We start from the raw sequence: 18,735 nt of genomic DNA, 5'->3' as shown, positions 1-18,735 counted from the left end.
CCCCTTTACATGCTCTCCTCCCTCTTTACGTCCCCTTTACATGCTCTCCTCCCTCTTTACGTCCCCTTTACATGCTCTCCTCCCACTTTACGTCCCCTTTACATTCTCTCCTCCCTCTTTACGTCCCCGTTACATTCTCTCCTCCCACTTTACGTCCCCTTTACATTCTCTCCTCCCTCTTTACGTCCCCTTTACATTCTCTCCTCCCACTTTACGTCCCCTTTACATTCTCTCCTCCCTCTTTACGTTCCCTTTACATTCTCTCCTTCCTCTTTACGTCCCCTTTACATTCTCTCCTCCCTCTTTACGTCCCCTTTACATTCTCTCCTCCCTCTTTACGTCCCCTTTACATGCTCTCCTCCCTCTTTACGTCCCCTTTACATGCTCTCCTCCCTCTTTACGTCCCCTTTACATGCTCTCCTCCCTCTTTACGTCCCCTTTACATGCTCTCCTCCCTTTTTACGTCCCCTTTACATTCTCTCCTCCCACTTTACGTCCCCTTTACATTCTCTCCTCCCTCTTTACGTCCCCTTTACATTCTCTCCTCCCACTTTACGTCCCCTTTACATTCTCTCCTACCTCTTTACGTCCCCTTTACATTCTCTCCTCCCTCTTTAAGTTGGTATTTAGGCTTATGTTGAACTTTATTCTTGTACAAACAGACACTGTATCAAGCAGTGCATGTATTGAATGAAAATGTCTCTGAAATATCTGTGTATTTGGAAAATAATGCATTTTTTCTACTTCAGCTGTGGTAAAGTATGCAAACAGCGCGAGCGTCTCAATTTTAATGTCTACACCTTTATCTTAATTTCTTTTAATTTAGCTCCATTTCTTACGAAAAGAGCATAATGTGCAAAGTGTTGAAGTGTTTGTGCCTCCCTACAAACCACCCTTTCTTTTAGGAGTTGTGATCCTGTTCCGCACATAATTTTTCACACCAGTCCATGTTCGCTGCTTCAAAGCTTCTGGCTCTGCATCACTACGGGAAGCAGAAAGTGTCTGACATCACATCTCATTTTTCAGCTTCTCTTGTCTGCACACATTAACTCTCACCAATCGGTTACATCCAGCCACAGCCCATGTCCAGCACAGCTATTCACTCTTCCCTTTTTTATCATCTTTACATTCTCCCCTCCCTCTATGACAGAAATATCAAAAAGTTTAACATGACATTTCATCCAACTATATTGTAACTGAACAAAGAAAATTGACTCTTACTATCCTCTACTTCTTCATTAACCTTCTTATACTCTAACTTTTCACTTTATATTCTGTTTCATTCCATCCGCAAAATATTTCTACACCTTTATCCTCATTTCTTTTAATTTAGCTCCATTTCCTACAAAAAGAGCATAATGTGCAAAGTGCTGAAGTGTTTGTCCCTCCCTACAAACCACCCTTTCTTTTAAGAGTCGTGATCCTGTTCCGCACATAATTTTTCACACCAGTCCATGTTCGCTGCTTCAAAGCTTCTGGCTCTGCATGAATGCATCTTTCACAGTCTTGCTTACCAGGAACTTTGCATGTCTTGATGAAACTCATCATGTGTCTCTCTACTGCTTTTACCTCACTGTCCTCCCATTTCTTTTTTGGAGCATTTGAAGAACCTATGAAATAATTAAAAAGTAAATTCTCATTACACATTCTCATTACAACTAAATCGGTGAGTAAAGAGCAAATCAAGACTGTGTCCTAATGCATAATTTTTTTTAAATTTGTCTGGATATTGCTGCATGGAGCTAATTCATGTTTATTTGATTATTGTTGTTTGTGCAATGTAGAGATTTTTCTTACCTTGATCCTCCTGTGAAACAGCTTGATCAGATTGAACAGGTTGATCAGTCTGTACTGGTGCTGGTGCTGTCATCTGAGATAGGTCACTGGAATCCTCCTCATCACTTGACATGGAATCACCTTGGGCCTCAAGTTGCTCTTAATAATTAATTAACAAAAAATGAACACTTTATTTCTTATACCTAGTATCTGTGACATGAATATATACATTGTTTTGTAAATATGTACAGCACAGATACACACAGTGCATGTATACTCATACCATTTGGGTCGATTTCAATGTCATCAAGTTTCTTTCCTTTGTAGTCAGACAGTGTTCCTTTCTCCATGGCCATTAGGACTTTACTCATTTTTGCCAGCTGCAGTGTTCCCTCTGGTAACCGATAATACTGTCTGTGGATTCTGATATCGTGACCAAGGAAATCAGCCAGTTGGTCTGCTTCATTCTCATTAAGGTTAAGAATTTTAGACATGGTTGCTATGTGTTTCCTGAGCCTAGTTGATGACAGTGCATCAGGGTTCTTTATGCCACATTCGCAAGCAGCTTTGTTGATGCACTCTCCTCCTCTGTAGGCAGACATTGCTCCACATCTAGCAAACATAAAGGGATTCTCTGCTGGAACACCACAAAGCTCACGCGTTTCAACAAGCAGCTCCATGGCAGAAACCATGGAAGGCTTGAGGAGCACAGGAACCTTTCTCCCTCGTTTACCACGGATCTCAACTCTTGAGAAGTGCAGACACAGCTTCCTCTCAAACTCAGACAGACAGATGGCAATGTCTTCGTGTAGCTCAGAAGAATCCCTGCTTTTAAAAGCTGACAAAAGCATCCGGGATACCTCACCTTCTCTCCTTCGGTTGAACAGGATGACCTGGGACAGCGTGACCTTGGCTAGAGCAGCGTAGCTGTCAGCAGAAGGGCAAGATCTGAGCTTACTTAGGAGCTCATTGTGTTTCTTTTCAAGATGTGTGTGCAGGACTTTGACATCCTGAGTGAAAGGAATGATCTGTGGTGTGTTCCACTTGGCTTCTTTCAATGTAGTTATAGCACCAGCAGAAATGTACTCATTCCACCTTGCCTGGTGTATTTTCCTGAAGTCTCGGGCACACTCAGCACGTTCATGATCTCCATACATCATGGCATTGCTCTCAACAATGCTAGATATCTTGTTTAAAGAATGCCCAAGTTTGAGAGCTAAAGAAGGAATGCGGTAGGAGTTTTTCTCTTCATCATAGCCAGATACAACTTTAACAGCTGCTATGACATGTTTGAAGTTAGTTGGTATGATGAAGTCTACCATTGTTCTCAGTGGGGTAATCTTCCTTGCTTCAAGAAGAAGTCTGCCTACTTCTCTCATCTTCTGTCTGATGTAGTCATGTTTGGTCACATCAGACCCCATCCTGTTGAACATGTGCTCCCCCAGCTGCATGATGCATCTGTCAGTATGAACTACACGCGAAACTTCATCATAGTTCATAAAGGAGAGTACTTTCTTGAATCCTTTGCTCACTTCTAAGCCCACTGGTGTGTTTAGAGCACACAGGGATCGAACTCTTTTCCTGCCCTGGGCATCCTCATTTTTTGGTTTCAGGGGACAGTTTTTGATATGTTTCCAAAGGCTACGCTTGTTATAAAGCCCTTGGCAGTAAATGCAGTGAATAAATTCATTGGCTCTTTGACTATTTTTTGGACGGTAGCAGGCAATCATCTCCCCATGTCCTTGTCTCACCACATCGGTGTTGTGGGCAAAGTTGCCCCTTTTTCTAAGGAGGTTTAACTGGACTCGTCTTTCTTTGGAATGTTTTGGAAATGCTACTGCCTTTACAACCCCCACTTCGTTGCGATGGACAAATTCAAGGTGTCTGGCCATTTTTGAATATGGCTTAGAGCAATAAAGGCAATACTGCTTTTTGTTGTACGTCTTGCGTTCCTGCTTTGGTGATGGCATTGACTGAATAAAAGTCTTATCACCAGACGAGGTGTTTGTCTCTTTAGATTGGCATTTCATCTTTTTAGGTGATGGTGCGGTCATACATTGATCAGATAAACTACCTGCCTCTTTGGGAGATGTTGGATGTATCAAAGCACTTTTGACCATGTCATGTCCAGAAGAACTACCATCCGAATCATCTGAGCTGATTTTTGGTATATAGTCAACATCGCTGTAGTCTGTGACATCGCTGTAGTCTGTATCACAGACGGCACTTCCTGAATACTGAATGAGAGAATTTAACACTTACTCAAATAGTACAAAATGTTTTTTTTTTTTTTCAATTATATATTTTAATGATCACACGAGTACACCACTGCCAGAATCTAATAGAACAGGTAGTATTTGGGCATAGTGGGTATGGCAGTGGATCATGTAACATTACGTTTCATCATTTGCCGATACTGGCAAGCAAAGCCATAATTATGCAAAAAATATTGAGCGTATAAATGATCACATGGCAAGTGACATACCTGTCTTTTTCTTGATGGCCTTAAAGAGGATATCTGGAAGAGGAGAAATACAAACAAATATAAATAATATTTTATTTCATATAATTTATTGTAAGATTTACCAGTCCAAAAATGAATCTACCCACCTTCCTTAATGAGAGGGTCTCAGACGCCTGTGATGAGTGAACCACAGGTGTTGATGCAGCACAGGGTGAAGATAAGGGTGGAGCAGGAGAAGATGAGGATGATGAGGGCTGCACATGAGAAGGTGATGAGGGCTGCACATGAGAAGGTGATGAGGGCTGCACATGAGAAGGTGATGAAGGCTGCGCAGGCGAGGATGAGGATGATGAGGGCTGCACATGAGAAGGTGATGAGGGCTGCACATGAGAAGGTGATGAGGGCTGCACATGAGAAGGTGATGAGGGCTGCACATGAGAAGGTGATGAAGGCTGCGCAGGCGAGGATGAGGATGATGAGGGCTGCACATGAGAAGGTGATGAGGGCTGCACATGAGAAGGTGATGAGGGCTGCACATGAGAAGGTGATGAAGGCTGCGCAGGCGAGGATGAGGATGATGAGGGCTGCACATGAGAAGGTGATGAGGGCTGCGCAGGCGAGGATGAGGATGATGAGGGCTGCACATGAGAAGGTGATGAAGGCTGCGCAGGCGAGGATGAGGATGATGAGGGCTGCACATGAGAAGGTGATGAGGGCTGCACATGAGAAGGTGATGAGGGCTGCACATGAGAAGGTGATGAAGGCTGCGCAGGCGAGGATGAGGATGATGAGGGCTGCACATGAGAAGGTGATGAGGGCTGCGCAGGCGAGGATGAGGATGATGAGGGCTGCACATGAGAAGGTGATGAAGGCTGCGCAGGCGAGGATGAGGATGATGAGGGCTGCACATGAGAAGGTGATGAGGGCTGCGCAGGCGAGGATGAGGATGATGAGGGCTGCACATGAGAAGGTGATGAGGGCTGCACATGAGAAGGTGATGAGGGCTGCACATGAGAAGGTGATGAGGGCTGCACATGAGAAGGCGATGAGGGCTGCGCAGGCGAGGATGATGAGGGCTGCACATGAGAAGGCGATGAGGGCTGCGCAGGCGAGGATGATGAGGGCTGCACATGAGAAGGCGATGAGGGCTGCGCAGGCGAGGATGAGGATGATGAGGGCTGCACATGAGAAGGTGATGAGGGCTGCGCAGGCGAGGATGAGGATGATGAGGGCTGCACATGAGAAGGTGATGAGGGCTGCACATGAGAAGGCGATGAGGGCTGCGCAGGCGAGGATGATGAGGGCTGCACATGAGAAGGCGATGAGGGCTGCGCAGGCGAGGATGATGAGGGCTGCACATGAGAAGGCGATGAGGGCTGCGCAGGCGAGGATGAGGATGATGAGGGCTGCACATGAGAAGGTGATGAGGGCTGCACATGAGAAGGTGATGAGGGCTGCACATGAGAAGGCGATGAGGGCTGCACATGAGAAGGTGATGAGGGCTGCACATGAGAAGGTGATGAGGGCTGCACATGAGAAGGTGATGAGGGCTGCACATGAGAAGGCGATGAGGGCTGCGCAGGCGAGGATGATGAGGGCTGCACATGAGAAGGCGATGAGGGCTGCGCAGGCGAGGATGATGAGGGCTGCACATGAGAAGGTGATGAGGGCTGCGCAGGCGAAGATGAGGATGATGAGGGCTGCACATGAGAAGGTGATGAGGGCTGCACATGAGAAGGCGATGAGGGCTGCGCAGGCGAGGATGATGAGGGCTGCACATGAGAAGGTGATGAGGGCTGCGCAGGCGAGGATGAGGATGATGAGGGCTGCACATGAGAAGGCGATGAGGGCTGCACATGAGAAGGCGATGAGGGCTGCACATGAGAAGGTGATGAGGGCTGCACATGAGAAGGCGATGAGGGCTGCGCAGGCGAGGATGATGAGGGCTGCACATGAGAAGGTGATGAGGGCTGCGCAGGCGAGGATGAGGATGATGAGGGCTGCACATGAGAAGGTGATGAGGGCTGCACATGAGAAGGCGATGAGGGCTGCGCAGGCGAGGATGATGAGGGCTGCACATGAGAAGGCGATGAGGGCTGCGCAGGCGAGGATGATGAGGGCTGCACATGAGAAGGTGATGAGGGCTGCGCAGGCGAGGATGAGGATGATGAGGGCTGCACATGAGAAGGCGATGAGGGCTGCACATGAGAAGGTGATGAGGGCTGCACATGAGAAGGCGATGAGGGCTGCGCAGGCGAGGATGATGAGGGCTGCACATGAGAAGGTGATGAGGGCTGCGCAGGCGAGGATGAGGATGATGAGGGCTGCACATGAGAAGGCGATGAGGGCTGCACATGAGAAGGCGATGAGGGCTGCGCAGGCGAGGATGATGAGGGCTGCACATGAGAAGGCGATGAGGGCTGCGCAGGCGAGGATGATGAGGGCTGCACATGAGAAGGCGATGAGGGCTGCGCAGGCGAGGATGAGGATGATGAGGGCTGCACATGAGAAGGTGATGAGGGCTGCACATGAGAAGGTGATGAGGGCTGCGCAGGCGAGGATGAGGATGATGAGGGCTGCACATGAGAAGGTGATGAGGGCTGCACATGAGAAGGTGATGAGGGCTGCGCAGGCGAGGATGAGGATGATGAGGGCTGCACATGAGAAGGTGATGAGGGCTGCACATGAGAAGGTGATGAAGGCTGCGCAGGCGAGGATGATGAGGGCTGCACATGAGAAGGTGATGAGGGCTGCGCAGGCGAGGATGAGGATGATGAGGGCTGCACATGAGAAGGTGATGAGGGCTGCGCATGAGAAGGTGATGAGGGCTGCGCAGGCGAGGATGAGGATGATGAGGGCTGCACATGAGAAGGTGATGAAGGCTGCGCAGGCGAGGATGATGAGGGCTGCGCATGAGAAGGTGATGAGGGCTGCACAGGCGAGGTTGAAGGTGACGTGGGTGGCGCAGGTGGTGTTGACGGTGATGAGGACAGGGCAGGAGGGCATGAAGTTGATAAGGCCATTATAGAGGTGAACAAAGCACAGGGTGTCGATGAAGAGGGTGCATCAGATGTGGATGCGACTGAGGATGACTGTAACAGTCTTGATTGAAACTGCTTCTGCGGATATAATAAGAGGAATTTAGCTTAAACAAGAATAAAATGTACTTTAACAATATTGAAAACTGTGGCATCCATATAAGACAAGAACAAACACACTGTAAGGGTGATCAAAAAATAAACAAACATGTTTTGCACATTTCAAAGCAAAGATCATTAATAAAATAAAAAACTCTAACCAAACATTTATACAAACTTTACATACAAATTGTGACAAAAGTCACATTAATAGTTACATTGGTTCAGACATTAAAACACTGAACCAATAACTAGTTAAAGGATTAGTTCACTACATAATTAATTTCCTGATTTCCTATCTGCTTGCCTTAGCTCGATTCAAAACAGTAAGCTTGTAATAATATTTATAATTCCAGTGGTACTGGTGGATTTCCGCGTGAATTTCAAGCATTTTTTGCGTCATTACGTCACTTCTGTAGACATAGAGAAGGAGTTTCGGCTTGTTGGATATATTGCGTGTGAGGATGTTGGAGGTGGAGATTTACATCCATTTCTCACAGCAATTGATATAATTAAACGTATTAATTTGATGGCAGATCCAGAAAGGTTCAAACGACAATCACCAGTGACAACTGAGATTCACCAGTTGTAAAATGCAAAAGACTTGGACTTTGGAGTGGCTACAGAAAAAAAGAGACTTGCCGCCTGGCCCACACGAAAACAAGTATAAATATCTGAAGGGCCTTAAATGTAGTCACACAATGCTGATGTTGTTAACATTAACAATTTGAGAACAAAGTATAGTTTGCACGGTTTGATGTGATATGATAATTGATAAGCGATTGTTAGATTTAAAGGTGGGGTATGTAATTGTCTTTTTTGTCCATGTTTTCAAAATCACTTGAAATCCTATTCCTAACCCACTTACAGCCACTGAGTTAGAAGCACTGAAATGAGAATTAGGCAATTTAATCATCTGTGGAACGGGCAGGACTCGGAAAAACTCCAGCCAATCATTTCCAAAACTACCTAGAATCATTAGACAGTAACTGTGTCAATCAAACGGTCGTACCATACCCCTCCTCCATCATGTCCATGTTCTTCGAATGGGTGGAGTCAAAGGAAAGAAGGTAAGGCCATTTGAGTTGTGTAATTTTAAAATCTGCCGGCCGTTTTGCAATTCACATACCCCACCTTTCATCAGCGAGATTCACTGCAAAGCTTTTTTTACCCTTAGTTGGTCAGAACAAAAGTGGATGTTACTTGTTCAGGTGTCATTTTCCAGTGAACATTCTTCTGTTGGTCATGACTCATACTTCCAAAAAGTATAATCTGTGATTGCAAATGACAGTATCCACACCGACGCGATGTGATTGACAGCAGCGCGTTCTCCTCAAAACATTGGATTCATTCCGATGTGCCGTGTCAAAGCACAACCCATGTAAAGTTGATAGTTCCACGAATGACTGCAATTGCAGATTTCGAACAGAAATGGTGACAAAGACGAAAAACTAGGACTGCAGCGTTAAATAATTTCTTGTTTGTTTTTTTTAATTGTGAGTAGATAAATAAATTTCAAATGACACGGGTGCTGGATGAAGTGGATATGCACCTACAAATCAACTAAAACCAAACCATTCTATGGTTTGCCAGCAATAAAGATATTTTCTATTTGAACACCTGAGCACCAGCTAATAGTGGTTGACTGTGTTGCATGTTCATTATTTTGGGGGCGGAGCAATGAAGGGAGGGGTGTGTTTGTTTGGGTGTCGATTTCAAATATTAAGTGTTTCTCAGAAATCACTTATTGCATTTTTAACTAGCTGGCAGTAAACATCAGTAGATAGTTGCTGCATGTTTAAGATGGTTACCGTTTTATTCCTTGATGTTCTTGCTTTGCCTGACTGCTTATGAGGACCATTGCTGTTTACCTTGTCCAGTTCAGGAGAGGAAACAGAAGCTGCACAATGGGGCTAGATGTCAGAAAAGAAACCAATGAATATCAAAATATCAGAATATTTGTAAAGGACAAAAAAAACTTGTTAATGTTCATTCCTCTAGCTGTCCTATACTTTATATATCATTCCACACACAACTCTATGCTGAGAGGGTCAATAATATAGAATAATGATACAGATGTTTTAAAGTGGACTTACGGATTTATGCAGGCGCAAACTGCTGGCTGGCTTTTTATCAGTGGATTCTGCTGATGCTTTATTCAAAGTCTTGAGAAATATGAGACCACAATCACATGGTAACTAATCAGAATTAGAGTAAAAAAGTATCATGAATTACTGATCAATCTCTTTAGCATTTTATTGATAGTACCTTGACTCGCCATGGCCAATCTGAGTCTCCATAATTGTAAGTGATTTCCTCTCCTGGTAGAATGTCTCGTACAGCAAACAGACACAGGTGAGGTTTTCTGCTCACTTCAACGGTTCTCATTTTGCAAGTAGGATTTCTGGTCTCATCGTTTGCAAGTCTTCCCAAAGACGAGTCTTCTTTAGATGCATCCATGCTATAAAAACATAAAATGAACACTCAATACTTATAATCTTAGTATATATGCTAGACATGTACAGTTATTTTTACAAGTGGTTCTGAACTCCAGTCCTGGGAACCCACCGCTCTGCATATGCTGTATGTCTCGTGTTTTAATCCACCTGATTGAGATGGAGTTCATCATCAGAACATGGCTCTATGAACTCATCTGAGTGCATCAGGTGAAGGAGACCTACAGAATCTGCAGAGGAGGGTCTCAGAACCACTGATCTATATGATAGTGTACTGCAACATCCTCTCAGCTCTCAGATAAAAGCATCTAAAAGTTACCATGTTGTTCTCTTTAGGGAATACATGGGGAATTTTTTTTTGATGACTCAAAGAAACTACACTCCGTACTCTATGTCAGTTCATGGTGAATTTGAAGTATTAGGGTGTGTTCACATCTAGCATGTTTTTTTAGGCTGTTAATGTGGTTCATCTGAATAAATGTGAAAGCTGCAATTTGAAACCTGGTGCGACCAAACAAGCGGACCGAGACGCTGAAAAGAAGGGTCTCAGTTGGCTTCCAAATGAACTCTGGTGCAGTTCAAATGAAATATGAACATAACATGGACCAGAGACATGTAAATCAACCAAAAACAGGAATATGTGACCCTAAAAAGGACAGACTGGTCAAGCATAACTTAGGTTCAACGATAGAAATGCCAATCTGAACACTAAGCGTATCCGGACCAAAAGAAACGAGCGAACAGAACTACAGGCATGAACTAAGTATCTTACAGTTCCAGATATTTTAGCATACCTACTACATCAATCCAACAGTTCTGTACTCACCACCAATTTTTGCCATGCCACTGAAAATCAAACAGGAACGTGTTCTCAGCTTCAGTGTAGTGTTCAGTTCGGTCCAGACTCTCCTGTGAACTCAGAAGTTCACCTCTGTATTCAAGAACAAAATCACCTCTGAAAAAAGCTCCAGTGGTGAAAACTCCACGCCCTGAAGAGAAGAAATACATTAGCTTCAGTTTCTTTAATGTCAAATATTATTTTGATTCTTACTAAAAGTTCTCTACCATATGATGTACATTATATGATGTAGAAGGGAAATTACTGAAGGAAAATAGTCAGCCAGGCTAATCTCAAAGCATGCTTTGCTTTTCATACTTTTAAGTCTTAAAATTATACAGTTAAAATTACATACATTTTCTTACACAAACAATATGATCATGGCTATATATTGTTTAGAACAGAGTGCCGCAGTGATGACGTATTTTTAAAGGGCAACCCGGTAGTTCACCTCACCTAGTTCCCTCCACAAAAACCTTATAGGATTTTAGAACCCTATAGAAAATCCATATCCTTGTGTAATATATATAATGTTTCTACATTCTTGTAATGTATGTTTGACTGATTGTGTGCCTTTATAAGTAAATCAGGTTAATGACGTCAAAAGCAAACCATATGTGTATCTGACTTTGTGTATTTCATATGTCATGTCAGTTGTGACGTTAAATAAAGCCCAAGAGTATTCCAGAATATCAGTGGCTCATATTCTCCTCTCATCCAGTATCGGATGCAGGATTTTGACTGTACCACCTCTGCATGAGATGAGAACACATTTTAAGAGTTTCTTGGGTAGAGAAAACACTTGCTCTCTCTGGATGTGCTTAAATCCACAATAAGGACACTTTCCTGTCACACATCACACATGCTCACTTCAATAAGCCACAGAACACAGGTTAAAGGGATAGTTTACCCAAAAATGAAATTTCTTTCAGTAATTACTCACCCTCATGTTGTTCCAAACCCGTAAAACCTTCGTTCATCTTCGGAACACAAATTAAGATATTTTTGATGAAATCTGAGAGCTGGATCACTCCTCCATAGGCTTCCAAGGGACTGAAACTTGTTGGCCCAGAAAAGTTATTAAAGAGATCATTAATATAGTCCAAGTGACTACAGTGGCTCAGTCTTAAGTTTATCAAGCGACGAGAATACTTTTTGTGCGCAAAAAATAAATAAAAATAACGACTTTATTCCACTATTCATTTCCTTCTCTCTAGGCCTCGAGTGAGTTCACGTAGTAAAACTGTGCAGTGCGTCTGTGTTGCACGTCACACGCATCACACAAATGACCAGCGTCGACCAATAGTGAGCCTACGTGGTGATGTGTAACACAGACCCACTGCGCAGTTTTACTACGTGAAAAAACTCGTGGCCCAAAGAGAAGGAAATGAATAGTGGAATAAAGTCATTATTTTTGTTGTTTTTTGCACACAAAAAAGTATTCTCATCGCTTGATATACTTAAGACTGAGCCACTGTAGTCACTTGGACTATATTAACGATCTCTTTTATAACTTTTCTGGGCCAACAAGTTTCAGTCCCTTGGAAGCCTATGGAGGAGTGATCCAGCTCTCAGATTTCATCAAAATTATCTTAATTTGTGTTCTGAAGATGAACGAAGGTCTTACGGGTTTGGAACAACATAGACAAAATCTAGCTGTGTCGATTGGTTTATGCTTATGCCGTTTATGATTACCTTAGTCTGCGTTTACATGACCACCAGAACTGTTGGCTTATTATGCATAATTGGGTTATGTATGTGCAAATAAACATTGACTTTGGGTTGATGGAACCAGAAGTGCAAAAATGCAACTGCTTTGTTTTACTGTACGACGTACACACCTCCGCCGACTTGAGCTTCCAAAGTTACCGGAAGTCATTCATTTTCAATGGAAGCTGGCTTCTCTCAGCTGCAAGGAGCGTCAAATTCCTTGGCATGGCGTTTTGAGCGACTAGAGCGTCAATCTGAAAGTTGAAGTAGCTCAACTTTATGGTAATGAGCTATGTTCAGCGGCAAGCAGCAGCAAAATGGCAGCAACCAATCAGAATATAGACGTCCTTCGCGCTGGCTGATTCCGGAGAAACATACGATGTAAACTTTCGTTCCTACCAAAACATTAGTTCTATCAACACGCTATCAAACTGTGTCCAGCCTGAAGTTCCGCTGGACGTACCTCTCGAGCACCAGCCGGTGATACTCTCTGAATTGATAACGGCCCTGGAGGGTTTCATGAACCCAAAATCTCCGAGTCCGATGTCTTCTCAAGCAGCACCAAACACAACAACTTCACGATTATCCGACAGTGATACACATTTGAGAATGAGCTCAACTTATTTGAAATATTTACGAGCGATCGTTTTAAGCGGGAATGCAATTAATTTGCTCACGGTAACACCAATTTGACCAATTACATTAAAGTAAATATAATATTAATATAACAATAATAGCTAATTATTCTTTTCTTCCCAAACAAATGTGACCAAAACGGTTATAATAATTCTGTCATTATAAAAGGTTTCTTCAGTGTATTGCTTGTTTTTTCTGTTTATTACATTTTATGTTGTGACACTTCTCTTCTCCATGCTATGTCAGAGCGGCCAAAGCGTCAACAAGCTTCCCCGTACTTTTTGACAAGCGTCCTTGACAGGGCGGCCAGAGCTTCTTTGCAGCTCAAGTCGGCGGCTGTGTGTACGTACAGTTAGGGCTCATGCCAGCAGAACTCTATTCAGGAATCTGGACTGCACAATAAAAAATATATATATATTTATAAAGTACTGTTTAACTTGTGGCCTAACAACCATATGACTTGCCTTACATTAAATTCTCAGTTTTGTAGATTAACATTATTACTAGGGCTGGGCGATAAAATGATAATGATAATTATCACGATATAATTTCTCGATAAAACGATATCCAGAGTTCGATAAATATTCGATAATGTTTATGCACCAAAAGCGGAACCGAACTCATTTGACCCGCGTGCCACACGGACCGTTTATCCGCTCGGCTCAAAGTCCAAACGGCAGCGCAGCATGACTCGCGAGCTCACTAGAGCAGATGAGTTTACTCTGATCGGTCTCTGTCATCAGATCCAGTGAGAAGCGCTTGACTTCAGCCAAGAACACACGTTTCAGTGATTTAAACCAGTTTAAAGGCCGATTAAACCGCGCTTACAAACAGGAGAAACACTGTGGTCAGTCAGAAGGCTTCTTTGTCTACAAATTCCCACCATTTACTACGGATTTACTGTAACGTTAGCCTAATAATATTAACTGCACCATGAAATGTGGGATATACATATTGGATTGTTTGATATTATTACAGTTGTTTTCAGTCGCAAACAAGTATTTGTCCAAGCAGTTGTCATATTTTCAAAACTCTAAACACAATTAGCACAGCATCTGTCTATTGTGGCCATACCATTCACACATTTCATGTCGTTTTCACACAATATGGAGTCATTGAACACATTTCCACAATGCTTACATTTTCTGAACCGACAAGCTATACCTCCCGACAAAATTATGGATCGTTTTTGTAGCATTTACAAATGTTAACACACAACATCCCACAATAGCAAAAACAATGTTCCAAACCTTAGATACAGTATAAAAAAATCTGCTTCTGCAATGATATCAGTTCAAAAACAATATATCTTAGCTGATTTATGTTGTGTAAATTGGGCCAACCACAGCTGATTCCAATCTGGCTTAGACTCAATTGCAAGGGTTACAGAAACAGAAAAAGACAAACACTAATGTATGGACGAGGAAGAGTAAGAGCAAGGGCCCAGTGAGAGGAGCAGGAGCAGTGAACAGTGAGAGGAGCAGGAGCAGTGAGAGATGCAGTGAGAGGAGCAGTGAGAGGAGCAGGAGCAGTGAGAGATGCAGTGAGAGGAGCAGTGAGAGGAGCAGGAGCAGTGAGAGGAGCAGGAGCAGTGAGAGGAGCAGGAGCAGTGAGAGATGCAGTGAGAGGAGCAGGAGCAGTGAACAGTGAGAGGAGCAGGAGCAGTGAGAGATGCAGTGAGAGGAGCAGTGAGAGGAGCAGTGAGAGGAGCAGGAGCAGTGAGAGGAGCAGGAGCAGTGAGAGATGCAGTGAGAGGAGCAGTGAGAGGAGCAGGAGCAGTGAACAGTGAGAGGAGCAGGAGCAGGAGCAGTGAGAGATGCAGTGAGAGGAGCAGTGAGAGTAGCAGTGAGAGGAGCAGGAGCAGTGAGAGGAGCAGTGAGAGGAGCAGGAGCAGTGAGAGGAGCCGGAGCATTGAACAGTGAGAGATGCAGTGAGAGGAGCAGTGAGAGGAGCAGTGAGAGGAGCAGGAGCAGTGAGAGATGCAGTGAGAGGAGCAGGAGCAGTGAACAGTGAGAGGAGCAGTGAGAGATGCAGTGAGAGGAGCAGGAGCAGTGAGAGATGCAGTGAGAGGAGCAGGAGCAGTGAACAGTGAGAGGAGCAGTGAGAGATGCAGTGAGAGGAGCAGGAGCAGTGAGAGATGCAGTGAGAGATGCAGGAGCAGTGAACAGTGAGAGGAGCAGGAGCAGTGAGAGATGCAGTGAGAGGAGCAGGAGCAGTGAGAGATGCAGTGAGAGGAGCAGGAGCAGTGAACAGTGAGAGGAGCAGTGAGAGATGCAGTGAGAGGAGCAGGAGCAGTGAACAGTGAGAGGAGCAGTGAGAGATGCAGTGAGAGATGCAGTGAGAGATGCAGTGAGAGGAGCAGTGAGAGATGCAGTGAGAGGAGCAGGAGCAGTGAACAGTGAGAGAAGCAGGAGCAGTGAGAGGAGCCGGAGCAGTAAGAGGAGCAGTGAGAGGAGCAGTGAGAGGAGCGGGAGCAGTGAGAGATGCAGTGAGAGGAGCAGGAGCAGGAGCAGTGAGGGGAGCAGGAGCAGTGAGAGGAGCAGGAGCAGTGAGAGATTGTTTTTATTTTACCCCCCCCCCCCTCCTTTTTTTATTCTGGGCTTTTTTCTGTTGTTGTTTTTTTTGTTCAGAGTGCTCTTATGTGTTTCATGGATATTTTGTTCACTGTAAGCAATACTGTCAAACCTTTTCTGTTCCATCATACCGTGTTTCTACTGTACCTCCTGCAGTAAACAGTAAAGGAAAAATAGCTTTTTACTGGAATGCTTTTGAATGTGAACATTACTGTACATTTGGACATGCAGTTCCTAACCAAGAAATTTAGTGTAAAACAGTGAATTGCATGTTTTGCATGCAAATACCTGTAAAACTGAGACTGAAAAGTCTATGCAGTTTTTGAAATGTCAACAATAGCCAGAATTTTGAAACCTGGTGTACTTTGATTGACTGCATGTACCTTTTGAGGTGAAAACAAGTGTTATTCTTTGACAGAATCATTTAATTTTGAGTCAGATTTCCAGTGTTTTGGTAAAGTTGGTGTGTGCAGAGAAAGATGTGTTCTATTTTGAAATGAAGATTTAGTATAAATTTAACAAAATGTGTTTTTGAGAAAAAAATTATCCATTTGGCTAATTGTGTTTTGTAGGTGTTAGTCTGTGTTAAGAGTTTAGAAAAAGTATCTGAAGTATGGTTAAGCGCTTGTTAGCGATTGAAAAAAACTGTAATGTAGACAACGTATTAAAGGATTAATAAAATAGTTACAGTATTTGGTTTTGTGGTTATCATGATCTAAATGCATGATACTGGATGACCAATGGTTAATTTTAATAAAACTCAAACAGTCAGAATATTACATTTTACCAAATAAAATTGAGGTCGTTTTAAAAGATGTTACTGTTTTTGTTAATGAACATAAATTTTACATAGTAAATCTGCTCCTAACTGAATCTAATACTGCTGCAAATAATTGTCAAATATGCATTTTGAGACAAAATATATCTAATATTAATATTGCTGCCTGCACTGTAAACTGTGCTGAAGATCCGTGCCATCAAAGTCAGGCAACACAAACCTGTTTCAAGACTTGAAACAATATCCCCCATTAGCACATCCAGGAACTAAGAAATACATTTTCCAATAAATATATTTATTTTGTTAAGGAAAAATAACAAATGTTTGAATGTTCTACCTCAGATTTGTGAAATGTTCACCTGTTTGGCAAGTGTTTGTCATGATATGTTCTGACAATAAAGAGTAGTTTAAAACCACAATTAATGCTCTGGTTTCTACAACTTTCACTTAGGAGCAAATATCTGCCTTTAAACTTGAAAAAAATAAAGATTTGACATTTATTGTGTCGATATCGACTAATATAAAACAATTATCGTGATAACTTTTTTGCCATATCCCCCAGCACTAGTTATTAGTTACTAAACTGCTTAGTCATTTATACTTGCCTTTATATTTGCTGATGAACTGCTCTCGAAGCCCAGGCTTGTCAGTTTTACAGGTAATGTGATGCTCAGCGTCCTGCAGAGGTTTCCTACGTCTTTTATTTCCCAGCATGGCGACTTTCTTTCTTGAAATGACTGGAAAAAATAAATACAAATAAATATAAGATGAATGAAATAAACAAGCATATTTTAAAAAATCCTGTTGATCTTACTGGAATTGTTCACCAAAAACACACATAATTAACATACTAACCCTCATATCCAAACCGGTGTTGTGTTTTTCTGTGGAACAAATCTTTATATTATATATTTTTTTTTTTAAATGGAAATGTCATTAATGCCAAAAACCATTGGTTCTTGTGTGTCTTGTAACCACAATTGATGTCAATCTATATTTGATTTAAGAGCTAAAGTATATGTGAGATTTTCAGTCAATAACCAGCTAGATTTATATGGACTATTTTTAATGTGCTTTTTGTCTGCTTTGGAGCTTGAAACAAAATACAAATATTATAAAGTATCAATTCATGGTCATTGTGCAAAAAAATCTCAGTGAAGATAAATTATTAAAATAAAACATTCCACTAGGCAAATAATGTAATAATGTATTACATAAAATATAATATATAAAATAATGATATTAAAAAATGAGAATGAATTATTTCAAATTACTGTTGATATTTTACAACACTTTTGAGAAAAACAATGATTTAGTAAACTACCACTGACTCGGTTGTCTTGATTACTTTGTAGAACCTAAAGTACTATCATATGAAAAATAACAAAATTATATTTAATAGTCAATTTTATATATACAATTTGTTTTCATTATTGCAACAAATCATCAAATGAGACAGGCTTAGAAGCAAACTCAAATACAATCGAGAAGTAAATAAAACCCTATTACAAAAAATAATTAAACCACTAAAATAAACATACATCGTACTATATTTCATATTACACAATGTATTTAGTTATCATGCATTTTCAGGACAAGTCTTGATCTCACCTTTCCTCCTGGTGGGTTGTTTGTCGTCTGTTTCGCGCGTTCCATCGTCACGTGTCTGCATTTCCCGGGAAAACACCACCGTCGCTGACTTGCGTAAATGACGTAGTTACGTATTTGGATTTCACGTTGAAATTGTGACTGCATTTATTTTGCCTAATAGAAAATTATCTGGTGGCAATGATATTTGTTTTAACCACAGTACTGTTTCTTCAAACTTAAAAAAAAATGTGATGAAGTTAGTCTTTCTAGTGGACAGAGCACAAGATCACTTTTTAACCGAGCACCCGCCTCAAACTACGAACCAGTGCGCATGTCCGTACATGCACTGGTTTAAAAGAGCAAAAAGTACCCGATGTGCACTTATTTTTATAAAACAACACCACATCATAAAGTTTTTAAGAGAATTACAAATAAGAATATTCAAAACGTGCAGGTCTGCTGTAAACTAGAGCTCACAAGACTTTTGTTAGTTCATTCATTCATCTCATCTGCAGCGAGTCAGTCAGAGACAGTGCTGTGGGGGAAGGGCGCGCGCGCGATCAGAGCGTGCTGTGGGGGAAGGGCGGCTGATCACAGTATGAGCAGCAGAAGCAGATCTCAGCTAGGGCTAGGGCTAGGGCTAGGGCTATAGTTGAAAATCAAAGTAAGAACTAATAAATCTGTAAACAAACATTTAAACGTGCCAGCTTAATTCATGATTCTTTTAAACACTTTTGTATGACTTTAACTGCTCTCTCTCTCTCTCTCTCTCTCTAT

General features: G+C 42.4%; 3 protein-coding genes across 10 annotated transcripts in view; 1 reads left to right on the top strand and 2 right to left on the bottom strand.

The window, feature by feature from the left end:
* LOC113042101 (potassium voltage-gated channel subfamily C member 1-like) overlaps positions 1–18,735 on the top strand; it is a 90,626-nt gene that overhangs the window by 28,740 nt on the left and 43,151 nt on the right. The gene's annotated exons all lie outside the window — the stretch shown is intronic.
* Positions 1,022–3,147, bottom strand: LOC113042103 (uncharacterized). Its single transcript, XM_026200688.1, has 3 exons — positions 2,060–3,147; positions 1,798–1,935; positions 1,022–1,610 (listed from the first exon to the last, which is right to left on the bottom strand). The coding sequence occupies exons 1-3, from the start codon at positions 3,096–3,098 to the stop codon at positions 1,390–1,392; spliced, it is 1,398 nt and encodes a 465-aa protein (XP_026056473.1). The 5' UTR covers positions 3,099–3,147; the 3' UTR covers positions 1,022–1,389.
* LOC113042104 (histone-lysine N-methyltransferase set-1-like) lies at positions 8,053–18,118 on the bottom strand. Its single transcript, XM_026200689.1, has 6 exons — positions 17,980–18,118; positions 16,974–17,105; positions 10,660–10,822; positions 9,646–9,838; positions 9,474–9,542; positions 8,053–9,290 (listed from the first exon to the last, which is right to left on the bottom strand). The coding sequence occupies exons 1-6, from the start codon at positions 18,038–18,040 to the stop codon at positions 9,111–9,113; spliced, it is 798 nt and encodes a 265-aa protein (XP_026056474.1). The 5' UTR covers positions 18,041–18,118; the 3' UTR covers positions 8,053–9,110.

This window comes from Carassius auratus, chromosome 24 (assembly GCF_003368295.1).
Source record: "Carassius auratus strain Wakin chromosome 24, ASM336829v1, whole genome shotgun sequence".
NCBI classification, from domain to species: domain Eukaryota; kingdom Metazoa; phylum Chordata; class Actinopteri; order Cypriniformes; family Cyprinidae; genus Carassius; species Carassius auratus.
The sequence above is the reverse complement of the archived record's forward strand: the minus strand, read 5'-3'. Positions and strand labels throughout refer to the sequence as shown.

Bases quoted from the DNA above. Each gene is read 5' to 3' on its own strand.
- LOC113042103 (XM_026200688.1), bottom strand. From the start codon at position 3,098: ATGGTAGACTTCATCATACCAACTAACTTCAAACATGTCATAGCAGCT. The intron at 1,936-2,059 runs GTATGAGTATAC...TTAATTATTAAG, and splicing joins CATTGAAATCGACCCAAATG to AGCAACTTGAGGCCCAAGGT. The intron at 1,611-1,797 runs GTAAGAAAAATC...ATTATTTCATAG, and splicing joins TGTTTCACAGGAGGATCAAG to GTTCTTCAAATGCTCCAAAA.
- LOC113042104 (XM_026200689.1), bottom strand. From the start codon at position 18,040: ATGCAGACACGTGACGATGGAACGCGCGAAACAGACGACAAACAACCC. The intron at 17,106-17,979 runs GTGAGATCAAGA...TATTTTTTCCAG, and splicing joins ACAACCCACCAGGAGGAAAG to TCATTTCAAGAAAGAAAGTC. The intron at 9,839-10,659 runs GTGAGTACAGAA...ATGTTTTTATAG, and splicing joins TGGCATGGCAAAAATTGGTG to CATGGATGCATCTAAAGAAG.